The 14,421-nt window shown below is 43.2% G+C and overlaps 1 protein-coding gene across 1 annotated transcript; it reads right to left on the bottom strand.

Annotated features, from left to right (window-relative positions):
• Nucleotides 1-2,000: 2,000 nt before the first annotated feature.
• LOC118392144 (myeloid-associated differentiation marker homolog) lies at nt 2,001-9,316 on the bottom strand. The gene is made up of 2 exons (XM_035783811.2): nt 9,246-9,316; nt 2,001-4,802 (listed from the first exon to the last, which is right to left on the bottom strand). Exon 2 carries the CDS (start codon nt 4,655-4,657, stop codon nt 3,806-3,808), a length of 852 nt encoding a protein of 283 aa, XP_035639704.1. The 5' UTR covers nt 4,658-4,802; nt 9,246-9,316; the 3' UTR covers nt 2,001-3,805.
• Between the last annotated feature and the right edge of the window lie 5,105 nt (nt 9,317-14,421).

Below are 14,421 nucleotides of genomic sequence, written 5' to 3'. Positions count from 1 at the left end.
TTGCGCTAGAGAGGCTTTTCGTGGTATTGACCCTCAGCAGGCCAAGTTTTTCAACACTATTATGGCTTCGGGGTAGAAGCTGTTAAGGAGCCCTTTGGTCCTAGACTTTGCGCTCCGGTACCGCTCTCCATGCGGGAGCAGAGAAGACAGTCTATGACTTGGATGACTGGAGTCTCTGACAATTTTATGGGCTTTCCTCTGACACCGCCTATTATATAGGTCCTGGGTGGCAGGAAGCTTGGTCCCAGTGATGTAAGCACTACCCTCTGTAACACCTTACTTTCAGATGCCGAGCAGTTGCCATACTAGGCGGTGATGTAACCGGTCAGGATGCTCTCGATGGTGCAGCTGTAGAACCTTTTGAGGTTCTGGGGACCCATGCCAAATCTTTTCAGTCTCCTGAGGAGGAAATGGTTTTGTCGTGCCTTCTTCACAACTGTCTTAGTGTGTTTGGACGATGATAGTTCGTTGGTGATGTGGACACCAAGGAACTTGAAACTCTCGACCCACTCTACTACAGCCCTGTCAATGTGAATGGGGTCCTGTTCAGCCCGCCTTTGTCTGTAGTCCATGATCAGCTCCTTTGTCTTGCTCCCATCGAGGGAGAGGTTGTTGTTCTGGCACCACACTGCCAGCTCTCTGATCTCCTCCCTATAGGCCGTCTCATCGTTGTTGGTGATCAGGTCTACCACAGTTGTGTCGTCAGCAAACATAATGATGGTGTGGGAGTCGTGTTTGGGCACGCAGTCGTGGCCAAACAAGAAGTGCTTAAGTTCATTAACAAAAACTACACAAGTGAACTTAACTACATGACCAATTGCTAAAAAAACAGCAAGCAATAAATAATGACCACAGCGATTACTTACAGTACTAACAAGATACCCACCCTACACGACGACAAGACTACTGAGCTCCATAAGTATTGGGACAGTGGCCCATTTTTATACATTTTTTGGCTCTGCGCTCCAGCACTTTGGATTTGAAATTATGCAATGCTATCATGATCACGGATAGCCTTGAATGAATCGTGAATAACAATGAATGAGAGTTACAGACGCACTAATACCATTCCCCCAAGACATGCTAACCTTACAATAACAGGGGAGGGTAGCTTTTTTGTGGGGTATGATATTGATGCCTATAACTTTCTCACTCATAATTCATTCAGGATGATCCGTAATCATGGTAGCATCCACATTATTGCAGTGTTTAGAAACATATTCTATACTCATTTACAATAAAAGTGACAAATGCATCCAGCAGCTTTGTAGACTCACAAGCTTGATGTAAGATGTAATCATTGCGTGCTTGGACTACGGGAGCAAATACTAAACTTTTGACTACTTTAAATACATAAGTGAATTTGTCCCAGTACATTTGGTCCCCTAAAATGGGGAGACAATGTACAAAAAGTACTGTACTTTCTAAACAGTTCACCCGATATGGATGAAAATACCCTCAAATTAAAGTTAAGTCTGCACGTCAGTCCATTGTATCATTTCAAATCACAAATGCTGGAGTAGAGCCAAAGCAACACAAATGGTCACTGTCCGAATACTTTTGGAGCTCACTGAAGTTTGTCATTTAGCATAAACACTCAAGGAATAAAATGATATAAAACAGAGTTTATTTATAGAAGAAATACAGTTACAGTGCACACTAGCATAGCACTTCAACCAGACACTCTGGCTCTCCGACAGGCGGATCAGGTCACAGATACGTTGGTTCAAACATTTATTTTCAAAATGCCTGTGCTGTTGCAACATTGCATTGCTACTGTGACAAACTCTTCTGCAGGGTGATGCCAAGCATCAAGTTTGTTTGCAATCAATCATCTAACAATAACCCATGTAATGAAATTCATCTGTGACATTTGTGAAATATGCCACTGGTGGTGCAGTTCTAGCCACATTGTATCATTTTTTTGGTTTGTACCTGTTTTGTATCAGCCCAACTGAAGCCCATGTGATACAATAAAGACAAAGAATGGTCTTTTCATATGCTTTTTTAACATTTTATTTCACCTTTATTTAACCAGTAAAGCTAGCTGAGAACAAGTTCTCATTTACAACTGCGACCTGGCCAAGATAAAGCAAAGCGACACAAACACAGAGTTACACATGGAATAAACAAGAGTATAGTCAATTACACAATAGAAAAGAAAAGTCTATATAGTGTGTGCAAATGGCGTGAGGTGGTAAAGCAATAAATAGGCCATAGTAGCGTAGTAAATACAATTTAGCAAATAAACACTGGAGTGATAGATGAGCATATGATGATGTGCAAGTAGAAATATTGGTGTGCAAAAGAGCAGAAAGGTAAATAAAACCAATAAGGGGATGAGGTAGGTAGTTGGTTGGGCTATTTACAGATGGGCTATGTACAGCTACAGCGATCGGTTAGCTGCTCAGATAGCTGATGTTTAAAGTTAGTGAGGGAAACACAAGTCTCCAGCTTCAGCGATTTTTGCAATTCGTTCCAGTCATTGGCAGCAGAGAACTGGAAGGAAAGGAGGCCAAAGTAGGTGTTGGCTTTGGGGATGACCATTGAGATATACCTGCTGGAGCGCGTGCTACGGGTGGGTGTTGTTATCGTGACCAGTGAGCTGAGATAAGCTGGAGCTCTACCTAGCATAGGCGTGTAGATGACCTGGAGCCAGTGGGTCTGGCAACAAATATGTAGCGAGGGCCAGCCAACTAGAGCATACAGGTCGCAGTGGTGGGTGGTATAAGGGGCTTTGGTGACAAAACGGATGGCACTATGCAAACTGGATGCAGTCTGAGTAGAGTGTTGGAAGCTATTTTGTAAAGGACATCGCCGAAGTCGAGGCAGCATGAGTGAACGAGGCTTTGTTGCGAATAGGAAGCCGATTCTATATTCAATATTGGATTGGAGATGTTTAATATGAGTCTGGAAGGAGAGTTTACAGTCTAGCCAGATTGTAGTTTGTAGTTGTCCAAATGTTCTTAGTCAGAACCGTCCAGAGTAGTGATGCTAGTCGGGTGGGCGGGTGCGGCAGCGAACGGTTGAAAAGCATGCATTTGGTTTTACTAGCGTTTAAGAGCAGTTTGAGGCTACGGAAGGCGTGTTGTATGGCATTGAAGCTCGTTTGGAGGTTAGTTAACACAGTGTCCAAAGAAGGGGCAGATGTATACAGAATGGTGTCGTCTGCGTAGAGGTGGATCAGGGAATCACCCGCAGCAAGAGCGACATCGTTGATGTATACAGAGAAAAGAGTCGGCCCGAGAATTGAACCCTGTGGTACCCCCATAGAGACTGCCAGAGGTCCGGACAACAGGCTCTCCGATTTGACACACTGAACTTGGTCTGAGAAGTAGTTGGTGAACCAGGCGAGGCAGTCATTTGAGAAACCAAGGATGTTGAGTCTGCCGATAAGAATGTGGTGATTGTGATTGACAGAGTCAAAATCCTTGGCCAGATCGATGAAGACGGCTGCACAGTACTGTCTTTTATCAATGGCGGTTATGATATCGCTTAGTACCTTGAGCGTGGATGAGGTGCACCTGTGACCGGCTCGGAAACCAGATTGCACAGCGGAGAAGGTATGGTGGGATTCGAAATGGTCAGTGATCTGTTTATTAACTTGGCTTTCGAAGACTTTAGAAAGGCAGGGCAGGATGGATATAGGTCTATAACAGTTTGGGTCTAGAGTGTCACCCCCTTTGAAGAGATGCTTGTTGAAGATAAAGGCAACGCAGAAATACTTTCACAACTGAATGAATTATACACAGTAGTTTTTGTCCCACCTCCCTCTCCTTCCCTTCCAATCTCTCCCCCTCCTCCCTCACACACTGACAAAAACCAGGCGTGCAGAGTAAGCCAGATCTGCCAGGTAGAGCAGGAAGTTGAGAGCGGTGAGAACTGCAACCATCAACAGTGTTGGCTGCTGCCGGGTTTGGATGTGGCTGTAACTCTTGTCAAACTGGAACACGGGCCAGATGATGGTGGCGGTCAGGTACATGACAACAGCCAGCAGGCCATAGGCTGACAGGAAGCGTGCGAAGGGGACCGGGAGAAAGCCGGTACACTCCCCGACACACAGCACCACCACGGCTGCTGACAGGATGAAACAGACACAGTAGACCGCCATGCACCACTTGAGCGCTGCGTGATGATCGTACGACACCGGGTCGCTGACCAGCATGAAGATGATGCAGGCCACAAAGGTCTGGCACACCTTGAGCAGGCCTGGAGACGTGGCCATGTAGCCCACCACCTCGCCCGGCTGCGCCCGCGTCAGGGTCACCTCCCACAGGTAGGCCACGGTGGCCAGGCAGGAGAAGACGGTGGAGGCGATGCGTCTGTCCCGGGCCTCCCCGTGGTTCTGCTGGCCCTTGAGGAAGTAGACAGGGAAGATGACAGAGGCGGAGAAGCAGAGCAGGGTGGCGTAGCAGGCCATGGTGATGGGAAAGTTTTTCCAGGAGACAGGGGCTCGGGCCTGGAGGCCAAAGTGCTCCACCAGCAGTACCAGCAGGGTCATGGAGAAGCTGAAGGCCCAACAGAACACACACCAGTCTGCTAACCCATGGGAGAGATAGGCCTCACGGGCCACCACACTGAAGGCCACGCAGGAGAACAACTGTGCAGCCACACGCACCCACAGCAGCTGGGAGGTGGGCAGCACAATCAATGGCATGGTGGGAGGTGTTATACTGTCAATTTATACAGGGGAGTGGGGAATATGTACTGTAATATAGCTGAACACCGTAATAGTTCTTGTTCTGGCCCTTCCTCAGATACAATTAACAGACTCTGAACTTGTCTTGTTCTCATCCAGGGTTCTGCAAGGAGATAAAGAAACAAAGCAAGATTTAGGGGCCAGGCAAATCACAGAACATCCCAATTTAGAAATACAGTATAACACAAAAGTGAGTACACCCTTCACATTTTTGTAAATATTTGAGTATATCTTTTCCTGTGACAACACTGAAGAAATGACACTTTGCTACAATGTAAAGTAGTGAGTGTACAGCTTGTATGACAGTGTAAATGTGCTGTCCCCTCAAAATAACTCAACACACAGCCATTAATGCCTAAACCGCTTGCAACAAAAGTGAGTACACCCCTAAGTGAAAATGTCCAAATGGGCCCAAATAGCCATTTTCCCTCCCCAGCGTCATGTGACTCGTTAGTGTTACAAGGTCTCAGGTGTGAATGGGGAGCAGGTGTGTTAAATTTGGTGTCATCACTCTCACACTCCCTCATACTGATTGGTCACTCGAAGTTCAACATGGCACCTCATGGCAAAGAACTCTCTGAGGATCTGAAAAAAAGCATTGTTGTTCTACATAAAGATGGCCTGGGCAATAAGAAGATTGCCAAGACCCTGAAACTGAGCTGCAGCACGGTGGCCAAGACCATACAGCGGTTTAACTGGACAGGTTCCACTCAGAACAGGCCTCGCCATGGTCGCACAAAGAAGTTGAGTGCACGTGCTCAGCGTCATATCCAGAGGTTGTCTTTGGGAAATAGATGTATGAGTGCTGCCAGCATTGCTGCAGAGGTTGAAGGGGTGGGAGGTCAGCCTGTCCATGCTCAAACCATACGCCGTACACTGCATCAAATTGGTCTGCATGGCTGTCGTCCCAGAAGGAAGCGTCTTCTAAAGATGATGCACAAGAAAGCCCGCAAACAGTTTGCTGAAGACAAGCAGACTAAGGACATGGATTACTGGAACAGAGCATGATCACCTCCCTTCGGAGACTGGGCCGCAGGGAAGTAATTCCAACATAATAACGACCCCAAACACACCTCGAAGACGACCACTGCCTTGCTAAAGAAGCTGAGGGTAAAGGTGATGGACTGGCCAAGCATGTCTCCAGACCTAAACCCTATTGAGCATCTGTGGGGCATCCTCAAACGGAAGGTGGAGGGGTGCAAGGTCTCTAACATCCACCAACTCCGTGATGTCGTCTTGGAGGAGTGGAAGAGGACTCCAGTGGCAACCTGTGAAGCTCTGGTGAACTCCATGCCCAAGACGGTTAAGGCAGTGCTGGAAAATGATGGTGGCCACACAAAATATTGACACTTTGGGCCCAATTCGGACATTTTCACTTAGGGGTGTACTCACTTTTGTTGCCAGCAGTTTAGACATTAATGGTTGTGTGGTGAGTTATTTTGAGGGGATGGCAAATGTACACTGTTATACAAGCTGTACACTCACTACTTTACATTGTAGCAAAGTGTCATTTCTTCAGTGTTGTCACATGAAAAGACATACTCAAATATTTACAAAAATGTGAGGGGTGTACTCACTTTTGTGATATACTGTAAATAAAAAATGAAACCATTGTGAGATTGTGAAACTGAAACCGTTAACATGACTCTCAGTTCTACATACATGAGAGCAGTTCTTGAAAATGGTTCCCAGTCACTTCTTCCCTGCATGTCCCTCCCTCCCCAGAGAGATGCCTGATTACATGCTCTCTTAGCTTAAGTACACACATTACATCAACATGGCTTGACTCGCAGTTCTAAGTTGAAATGCATGAGAGAATTGTATTCACTGTGACAATACGTGCTAACAAATTGAAAGAAATGCGTTTTTTTGTACGTATGGGACATTTCAGGGACTTTTATTTCAGGTCATGAAACATGGAACCAACACTTTACATGTAGTGATTATATTTTTATTCAGTATAATTTAACGATCCATATTAAGTATTGGATCTTTAAAATACAGCTTTTTCATGACCCTGCAGTTTACCTATACAATGTCTGATGGTGAAGTAAACAAAATATATAAATGAGCTCTCCACAATTAATTTCAATATTAAACTAATAAAAATAGTCAAGCTCCTGCAACCATGGAAAAGTAAATACCTGTCTATTTACGGGAAAAAAATGACACTGATTAACTCCTTAGTCATATCTTAGTTTACTTAACTTACTTATGGCCTTGCCTACCCCTGATGATTTGTATTTTAAATCATATGAGCAAAAAATATTTTGTTTTATCTGGGATGCTAAACCAGACAAGATAAAGCATGCCCATCTATAATGAATATAAACTGGGTGGGCTGAGATTAAATATAAAAGCTCTAAACCTCTAAAAGCTTTACTTATACAAATGTTTTACTTGAACCCAAAATGGTTCTCAAGTAGATTACGAAGAAAAACTCATCCCTTGTTTAAAAATTGCCTTTGTGCAGATTGCCACGTCTCATTTTCGATTATTTGAAAATTAAACCTTGTTCAAAAGTATCTCTTGTTGAAACGAGCATTGCAGAGCCTGGCATGTTGGGAGCTTGGGCCGATAGGTTGCTGGTTCGGGTTCCCGATTTAACTTGGTGTGAGATCTGTCGACATGCCCTTTGGCGGGGTGCTTCGACCCTGATTACTCCTGTGGGTTGCTCTGGATGGGAGTGTCTGCTAGATGACTGAATGTAACGTAAATGTTGAGCGGCTTCACTGCAGGTAGATTGTATGTTTTAATATTCAATACATTTTTAACAAAAACTAGAGTATCTATTAGACAAATTCAGGTAAGTCCCTCCCTGTTTAGTTTGCTTCCGTTTAAGAAACATTTCGCTTCAGAATCGGCGGAATGAATACACCCCTAACCAGTGCAAAACCTTTCGCTATGGTGTAAAATGTTTTCGCTACGGTGTGCACAAATTCATTTTGTTCAACGCAGCTCTTTAGGGTTGTTAGGCCTACTAATTGATTACCCCCCTCCTCCTGGTCACATGTTATACTCCTCCAGTAGGTTACACTTATCGGTAAAACTTGATTTGGATAGTCCATCTGTAGATCCTCTACAGACTATATATAGTCTATCAGAAAGATTTCAACTAACTATCTACTAACCCTAACCTCAACACCAACCCTTATCAACAGATATTGTTGATGGTCATACTGTACTATCTGTAAACCATCTACAGATGGATTACCCGGACTATCCAAATCAAATGTGACCCACTTCTCCTCACACTAAGAAAGATATAGCAGTCAGAGAGAAAAAATATATTCTAGCTGTGACTTGTACTAGGCTAGGGAGTATGCACACAGTAATGAGGAAATAAAAAAAACAGTGAATTCAGACTGAATTGAGAAGGCATTTCCTCCTTGACGTCATCACCATCATCCCTTTTCATTGGGCCAAAGCTAAGATCCTAAGACTTCGAGACACGTCTGCATCCCAAATGGTACCCTATTCCCTACACAGTGCACTACTTTTGACCAGAGCCCTATGGACGTGGCCTTTGACTCATATGTAATATACTCATGAACTGAATGCAAGGTACACTGATACTTCAGTCATCCTCATCATATGCTTGTCAGTAACACATTGACTTCCTCTTCAGTGTGTCAAGCTCTAAACCTGGCTTCTTTAAGGCTTTGTTGCTTTAAGTACTTCTTTACTGAGTCTATTAGTCAGAGGAGAGCTTTAAAAGAGCCTCCCTTCCTCTCTGGCCGCAGAAGAAAAACAGGAAGCTGAACTAATGTCTCCATCTCACATCTACAGGGGCCCAGATACTACTAGCCTACTGTACCGTAGACCTAGTCCACATGGAAATGACAAATTTGTGATATAAAAACTGGGTTACACAAACCTTGGGCTTGTTTACTGGACCCAGATTAGACCAAAGCTACTCCTAGACGAGTCTAGAACTAGGATGAATCTGTGTCTGGGAAGCTGGCCCACATTGTCAATACCATATTCCATTTCTCTTTTAGATGGGGTCCGAGTTACTCACATCTGGAGGCTGGGGAACAAAACTAAACTGAGGTGAAATGGGGGTTAGGAGGATGTGCTGAGTGCAGTTATGGTATGTGCCCAAGCCTCCCTCTCTCTCTCTCTCTCTCTCTCTTGAAAAGGAAGTATTGCAATATTCTTAGCAGGAGAGTGCTGGTTTTATTGTTTATTTTCATGCCAGTGAGAAATTCCCTATGAATGTTTTATTTAGAATTTAAATTATTCTAATATTGGCAGGATGTTCAAACTGAAACACATGGGGAGAAAAGTTCATCAAAGCATGACCAGACTTGTTGATGGTATTTCCAACACATACGGATCATCAATGATGAGTGAGTGAGTGAGTGCACAAGCGTTAGGGCTGTGGCCGACGCGATGCACTGCACCTAAGTCGATTAATGCTATGGTATCTGAGGCATTCTCATTGGACTAAAAATAGAAAGTAACGGTATTTTCTGTACCTTCTTTCTCGTCTAGACTTCACTGAAATAGAAATAGCATTTTAAAGAAGAACGGTTATTCTTACCTCTGATCTCGCATGGTCTTCTTCCTTCCTGTTACCGTTTTGGAGCCGGGGCGCGCACTTTTACGCTCGCGACCACTTCGTCTACAGGTAACTGCCAAAATAATGGAAACACTTGAGTAAATTAGGGATACAACCAGTGGTGCAAAAAGTACCCAATTGTCATACTTGAGTAAAAGTAAAGATACCTTAATAGAAAATGACTCAAGTAAAGTCACCCAGTAAACTCCTACTGGAGTAAAAGTAAAAAAGCATTTGGTTTTAAATACACTTAAGTACCAAAAGTAAATGTAATTGCTAAAATATACTTAAGTATCAAAAGTAAAAGTATAAATAATTTCTAATTCCTTATATTAAGCAAACCAGACGGCACAATTTTCTTGTTTAAAAAAAATGTACGGATAGCCAGGGGCATAATTTACAAACAACACATGTGTTTTATGAGTCCGCCAGATCAGATGCAGTAGGGATGACCAGGGACGTGTGAATTATACAATTTTCCTGTCCTGCCAAACATTCAAAATGTAATGAGGACTTTTGGGTGTCAGGGAAAATGTATGGAGTAAAAAGTACATTCTTTTTTTCAGGAATGTAGTGAGGTAAAAGTAAAAGTCATCAAAAATATAAATAGTAAAGTCTTGTACAGATACCCCAAAAACTACTTTAAAGTATTTTTACTGAAGTACTTTACACCACTGGATACAATGCATATTGAACGCAAGTGCTTCCACACAAGTGTGTGGTTCCTCATTTAAATAAGAATTGTATATCCCATTATGCTTAGGGTCATGTATAGAATGCTGGGAAGGACATTATTTGGACTACCATGGCTATGCCCCCATGGGAAGATAATGCCTCCATCCACTGGACACGAGTTGTCACTGAATGGTTTGATATGCAGGGAAATGATGTAAACCATATGACATGGCTGTGTCCGTCACCAGATCTCAACCCAATTGAACACTTATGGGAGATTCTGGAGTGTTGATTGAGACAGCATTTTCTACCACCATCAACAAAACACCAAATTATAGAATTTCACGTGGAAGAATGGTGTCGCATCCTTGCAATAGAGTTCCAGACACTTGTAGAATATATGCTAAGGTGCATTGAAGCTGTTCTGGCTCGTGGTGGCCCAATGCCTCATTGTGACGCTTTATGTGGATGTTTCCTTTATTTTGGCAGTTACCAGCAGCTCAGAGAAGAACTGGGCAAATTCGATTATGCTGAACCGCGGGGCAACGGTCTATGGCTGGCGCCCTTCTCAAATCGAACAGTCAGCATGGTGCATCGTCCACAAAAATACATCTCTTTCCCATAATATATATATATATATATACAGTATATACACACACACACGTATATATTTGAATTTTCAAAATAGTTTTTATTGGGAAGGCAAATCATGCGTTTTTATCAAACACAATCACTTTTGCATGTGAAAACACAGAAAATCATACTCATTCTCCACGTGCTTAATTATGTCACTTTTGTTTTGAGCTGATTTCATCATGGGCTTTAAACGGGGCACCTGGCTCACGCCCGGGTGGCAGCCCGGTTCCTAAACGAAGGCAATCAACATTCACTGTGTGCAAAACACGCCCATCCAGGCGCCCGGGACAGATTAATCGAATCCCCTCACTTTCTCACAAACTCCATGCCAAATTTGGTCATATGTCTCATTTATAGTAGGTCATGCCTGGAACTGGAATTGGGGGCTTAACCAGGGGCACGTTCAGTAGGACAATGTTTTGGAACTGTTATAAATAATGTTAGGCTATCTATAACAAATGTGCTTCTTGGACATGGAGAACAAGAAATCATGTTGGCTCTACTGATGGCATTTCCTATCTGCAACGTTCGACAACGTTTGGCTAATGATCTTGGCCCAGATGTGTGTGGATAAGTGGTGGAAGCTGTTTGAAGGTATGGGGAGGCATCGTCTGCTGAAACAGTTTCCATCAGATCCAATAGTTGCTAAAATTAGTCTACACTAAAGCCAAAACTATCACCATCTACGGGCAGTGGTTAATCCCTACCACAGACATGTGAACTCCTTTTCTTTCCTAGATTCCTTTTCTCATTTCCTAGCTGCCTTTCCTTCCCTCTCTACTGGCCATGGTTAATCCCTACCACAGACATGTGAACTCCTTTTCTTTCCTAGATTCCTTTTCTCATTTCCTAGCTGCCTTTCCTTCCCTCTCTACTGGCCATGGTTAATCCCTACCACAGACATGTGAACTCCTTTTCTTTCCTAGATTCCTTTTCTCATTTCCTAGCTGCCTTTCCTTCCCTCTCTACTGGCCATGGTTAATCCCTACCACAGACATGTGAACTCCTTTTCTTTCCTATATTCCTTTCCTTGCCTTTCCTCCTTGCCTAGCTCCATTTATTTTCTTCCTTTCCTCACCCCCACCCCCATTTCTTCATTATTATTGTTTATTAAGATAACCTCAAGATAACCTATATTAAATACAACACCAGCATGATTTTGTTTAATTTTAATGATTTAGGAAAATGTTGTTTTGAAGCTAATTTCATGCAATTCTATGGAGTTTACAAGTCTCATGACATCTTAGGTAGGCTATTTAATGATGATGCCAATAAGGAAAATTAAGTCTTGACCCAATATCCCCCCCAAAAAATGGTGATGCATGCCAGCAAAGCCACAACACTAAATAATACATTAATTGCACTATAACGGTGACAAGCGGTGCCCACAAACTGTTGGGACAACTTTATGTAGGCCCTAACAGCAGAGCTTTCTTTTCAGCAGCATGGAGTGAATCCTTACCACCACTACACCTGGCTATCAGCGGAGCCTTGTCTGGCAGCGAAACAGATCATTCAGCCTCATTTCCTGCCTTTTTAAAAATGGTTGACTTCCTTAAACAAATCTGGTTTCTACTGACAATTGAGATGGACAAACTGTGGCAGAAGGGAACGATGAGCGAATAAGAGGCAATCCGTAATTTCGATTAAGACAATGAGCGAGCAAAGACGGACGTCGTCACTATAACTATTTACTCAGCACTTTTGAAATGTACAGTGACAAAATTCAGAACATGGGCCATTCTTACAGTATTCTACCCATACACCAAGTCAGAACCGTAGGATAAATAAAGGGATCAGATAAGCAGACAATGACATTTCTCTAAAACAGGCTATAGGCTTCATGTACACCACCAAGTCGGACCAATAGGCTAAGTTATGAAGGGGGAAGGGACCAAATTATTAGGGTGAGGCACATGGGCTATGAACAGCTTACTACACAACATACACTTAGTATTACTTTCTTAGCTACAGATACATATCTCCCTGGTGTGTTAAATAATGTATGCAGCAGCATACAATACATTTTTGGACTCACCTTGTTGTTCTGAGCTCACTTGAACAGGAAGGTGGCACGGTGGTCCTTCTTGTGGGCACATTTTGTCAAACTTTGTCATCTTTTACTGGATTTATGGTGCTGTCAAAACAAGTGGGAACTCTGAAAAAAACAAAGTCAAATCATGACATCAGTGATGTTCAGGTCGGTGCTCTGGAAAGAGGCCCGAGGTCCCAACTTGGAATTCCGAGTTGGATGACCGTTCAAAACGTATTTTCCCGGTCGGTGCTAATATTTTTCAGTTTCCAGTTGTCTTGAACTCACTGAAGTCTGAGATTTCCCAGTTCTGAGTTTCCAGTTTTGGATGCGGCAGAAGTCATGCTGGATTGACAGCATGGCCAATGTATTCAACCTTTTCTGGCCCTTGGTGTTGCATGTGAATGTTTATCCTTTTAAGCTTGGAAAAGAGACCCTTAAACCCAGACTTAGATCACACACTCTCTCCACTGAATAGCAGGCTAGTGATTGCTTTGCAACGCTTGCAGTTAGCCACTGATTCCTTCCAAATCCTTCATTGTTGAATTGGCATTTTACAATTTGTTGTCTAATGTTTATGTCCAATGGCAGATGTGCACTGATATGTTGTATCTATACTTTCTCTTCATATGACAAGGATTGAAATGGATTTGTCAGTAGATTGTTGACTAGATTCATGATGATGACTGCTTGTCTAGCTTGCTAACTAAGATTTTGAAAGTATGATGTTGACATGATCAGTCCACTCAAAGTTACAGTAGATTCAGTGCCTTCGAAAAGTATTTTTCCAAATATTCTTAGGTCACAGCCTTATTCTAAATAGTTTTTCCCCCCCTCATCAATCTACACACAACACCATATAATGACAAAGCAAAAACAGGTTAAGAATTTTTGCTAATTTATATATTTTTTAAAATGGCAATATCACATTTACAAAAGTATTCAGACTCTTTACTCAGTACTTTGTTGAAGCACCTTTGGCAGCGATTACAGACTTGAGTCGTCTTGTGTATGACGCTACAAGCTTGGCACACATGTATTTGGGGAGTTTCTCCCATTCTTCTCTGCAGATCCTCTCAAGCTCTGTCAGGTTGGATGGGGAGCGGGCTTGGTGGAGATGAAGGTTGAAAGTCATGCGATACACAACCCAACCAAGCCGCACTGCTTCGTAACACAGCGCGCATCCAACCCAGAAGCCAGCCGCACCAATGTGTCGGAGGAAACACTATGCACCTGGCGCCCGGCCCGCCACAGGAGTCGCTGGTGCGAGATGAGACAAGGATATCCCTACCGGCCAAACCCTCCCTAACCCAGACGACGCTAGGCCAATTGTGCGTCGCCCCACGGACCTCCCAATCGCGGCCGGTTGCGACAGAGCCTGGGCGCGAACCCAGAGTCTCTGGTGGCACATTAAGATAGCTTTACTTTTGCTCAAGTATGAATTGAGTATTGGGTACTTTTTCCACCACAGCCGATAGCAGCACTTGTTTTTTTGAGCTCTCCCTGTAAATGTTGCGGTGATGTATTGTATCCCAATGACTGACAGAACACTGAGCCAATCACGGTACAACTAGATAATATTACCAACCCCTACTCTCTGTTTTTCCGCTGGCTTCCCCAGCACCCTAGAAAGCACTGAGCTAGGCTGAAACACCTGCCTTACTCAAGAAAGCAAAAAAAGTGACCATATTTGTATCCGGCTTAATTTACTCAACTTCTTTTAAAAACTAATATGTGACACGTATTAATGCCAAAGTAATATACACAAAAACATGAAGGTTCGCCACTGAACTAATTATACATATTCTATTCATG

This window comes from Oncorhynchus keta, chromosome 13 (genome assembly GCF_023373465.1).
Source record: "Oncorhynchus keta strain PuntledgeMale-10-30-2019 chromosome 13, Oket_V2, whole genome shotgun sequence".
Taxonomy (NCBI): domain Eukaryota; kingdom Metazoa; phylum Chordata; class Actinopteri; order Salmoniformes; family Salmonidae; genus Oncorhynchus; species Oncorhynchus keta.
This window is presented reverse-complemented; position numbering and strand designations above follow the sequence as displayed.

What these genes read in the sequence shown, in the direction of transcription:
- LOC118392144 (XM_035783811.2), bottom strand. Translation starts at nt 4,657, where the DNA reads ATGCCATTGATTGTGCTGCCCACCTCCCAGCTGCTGTGGGTGCGTGTG.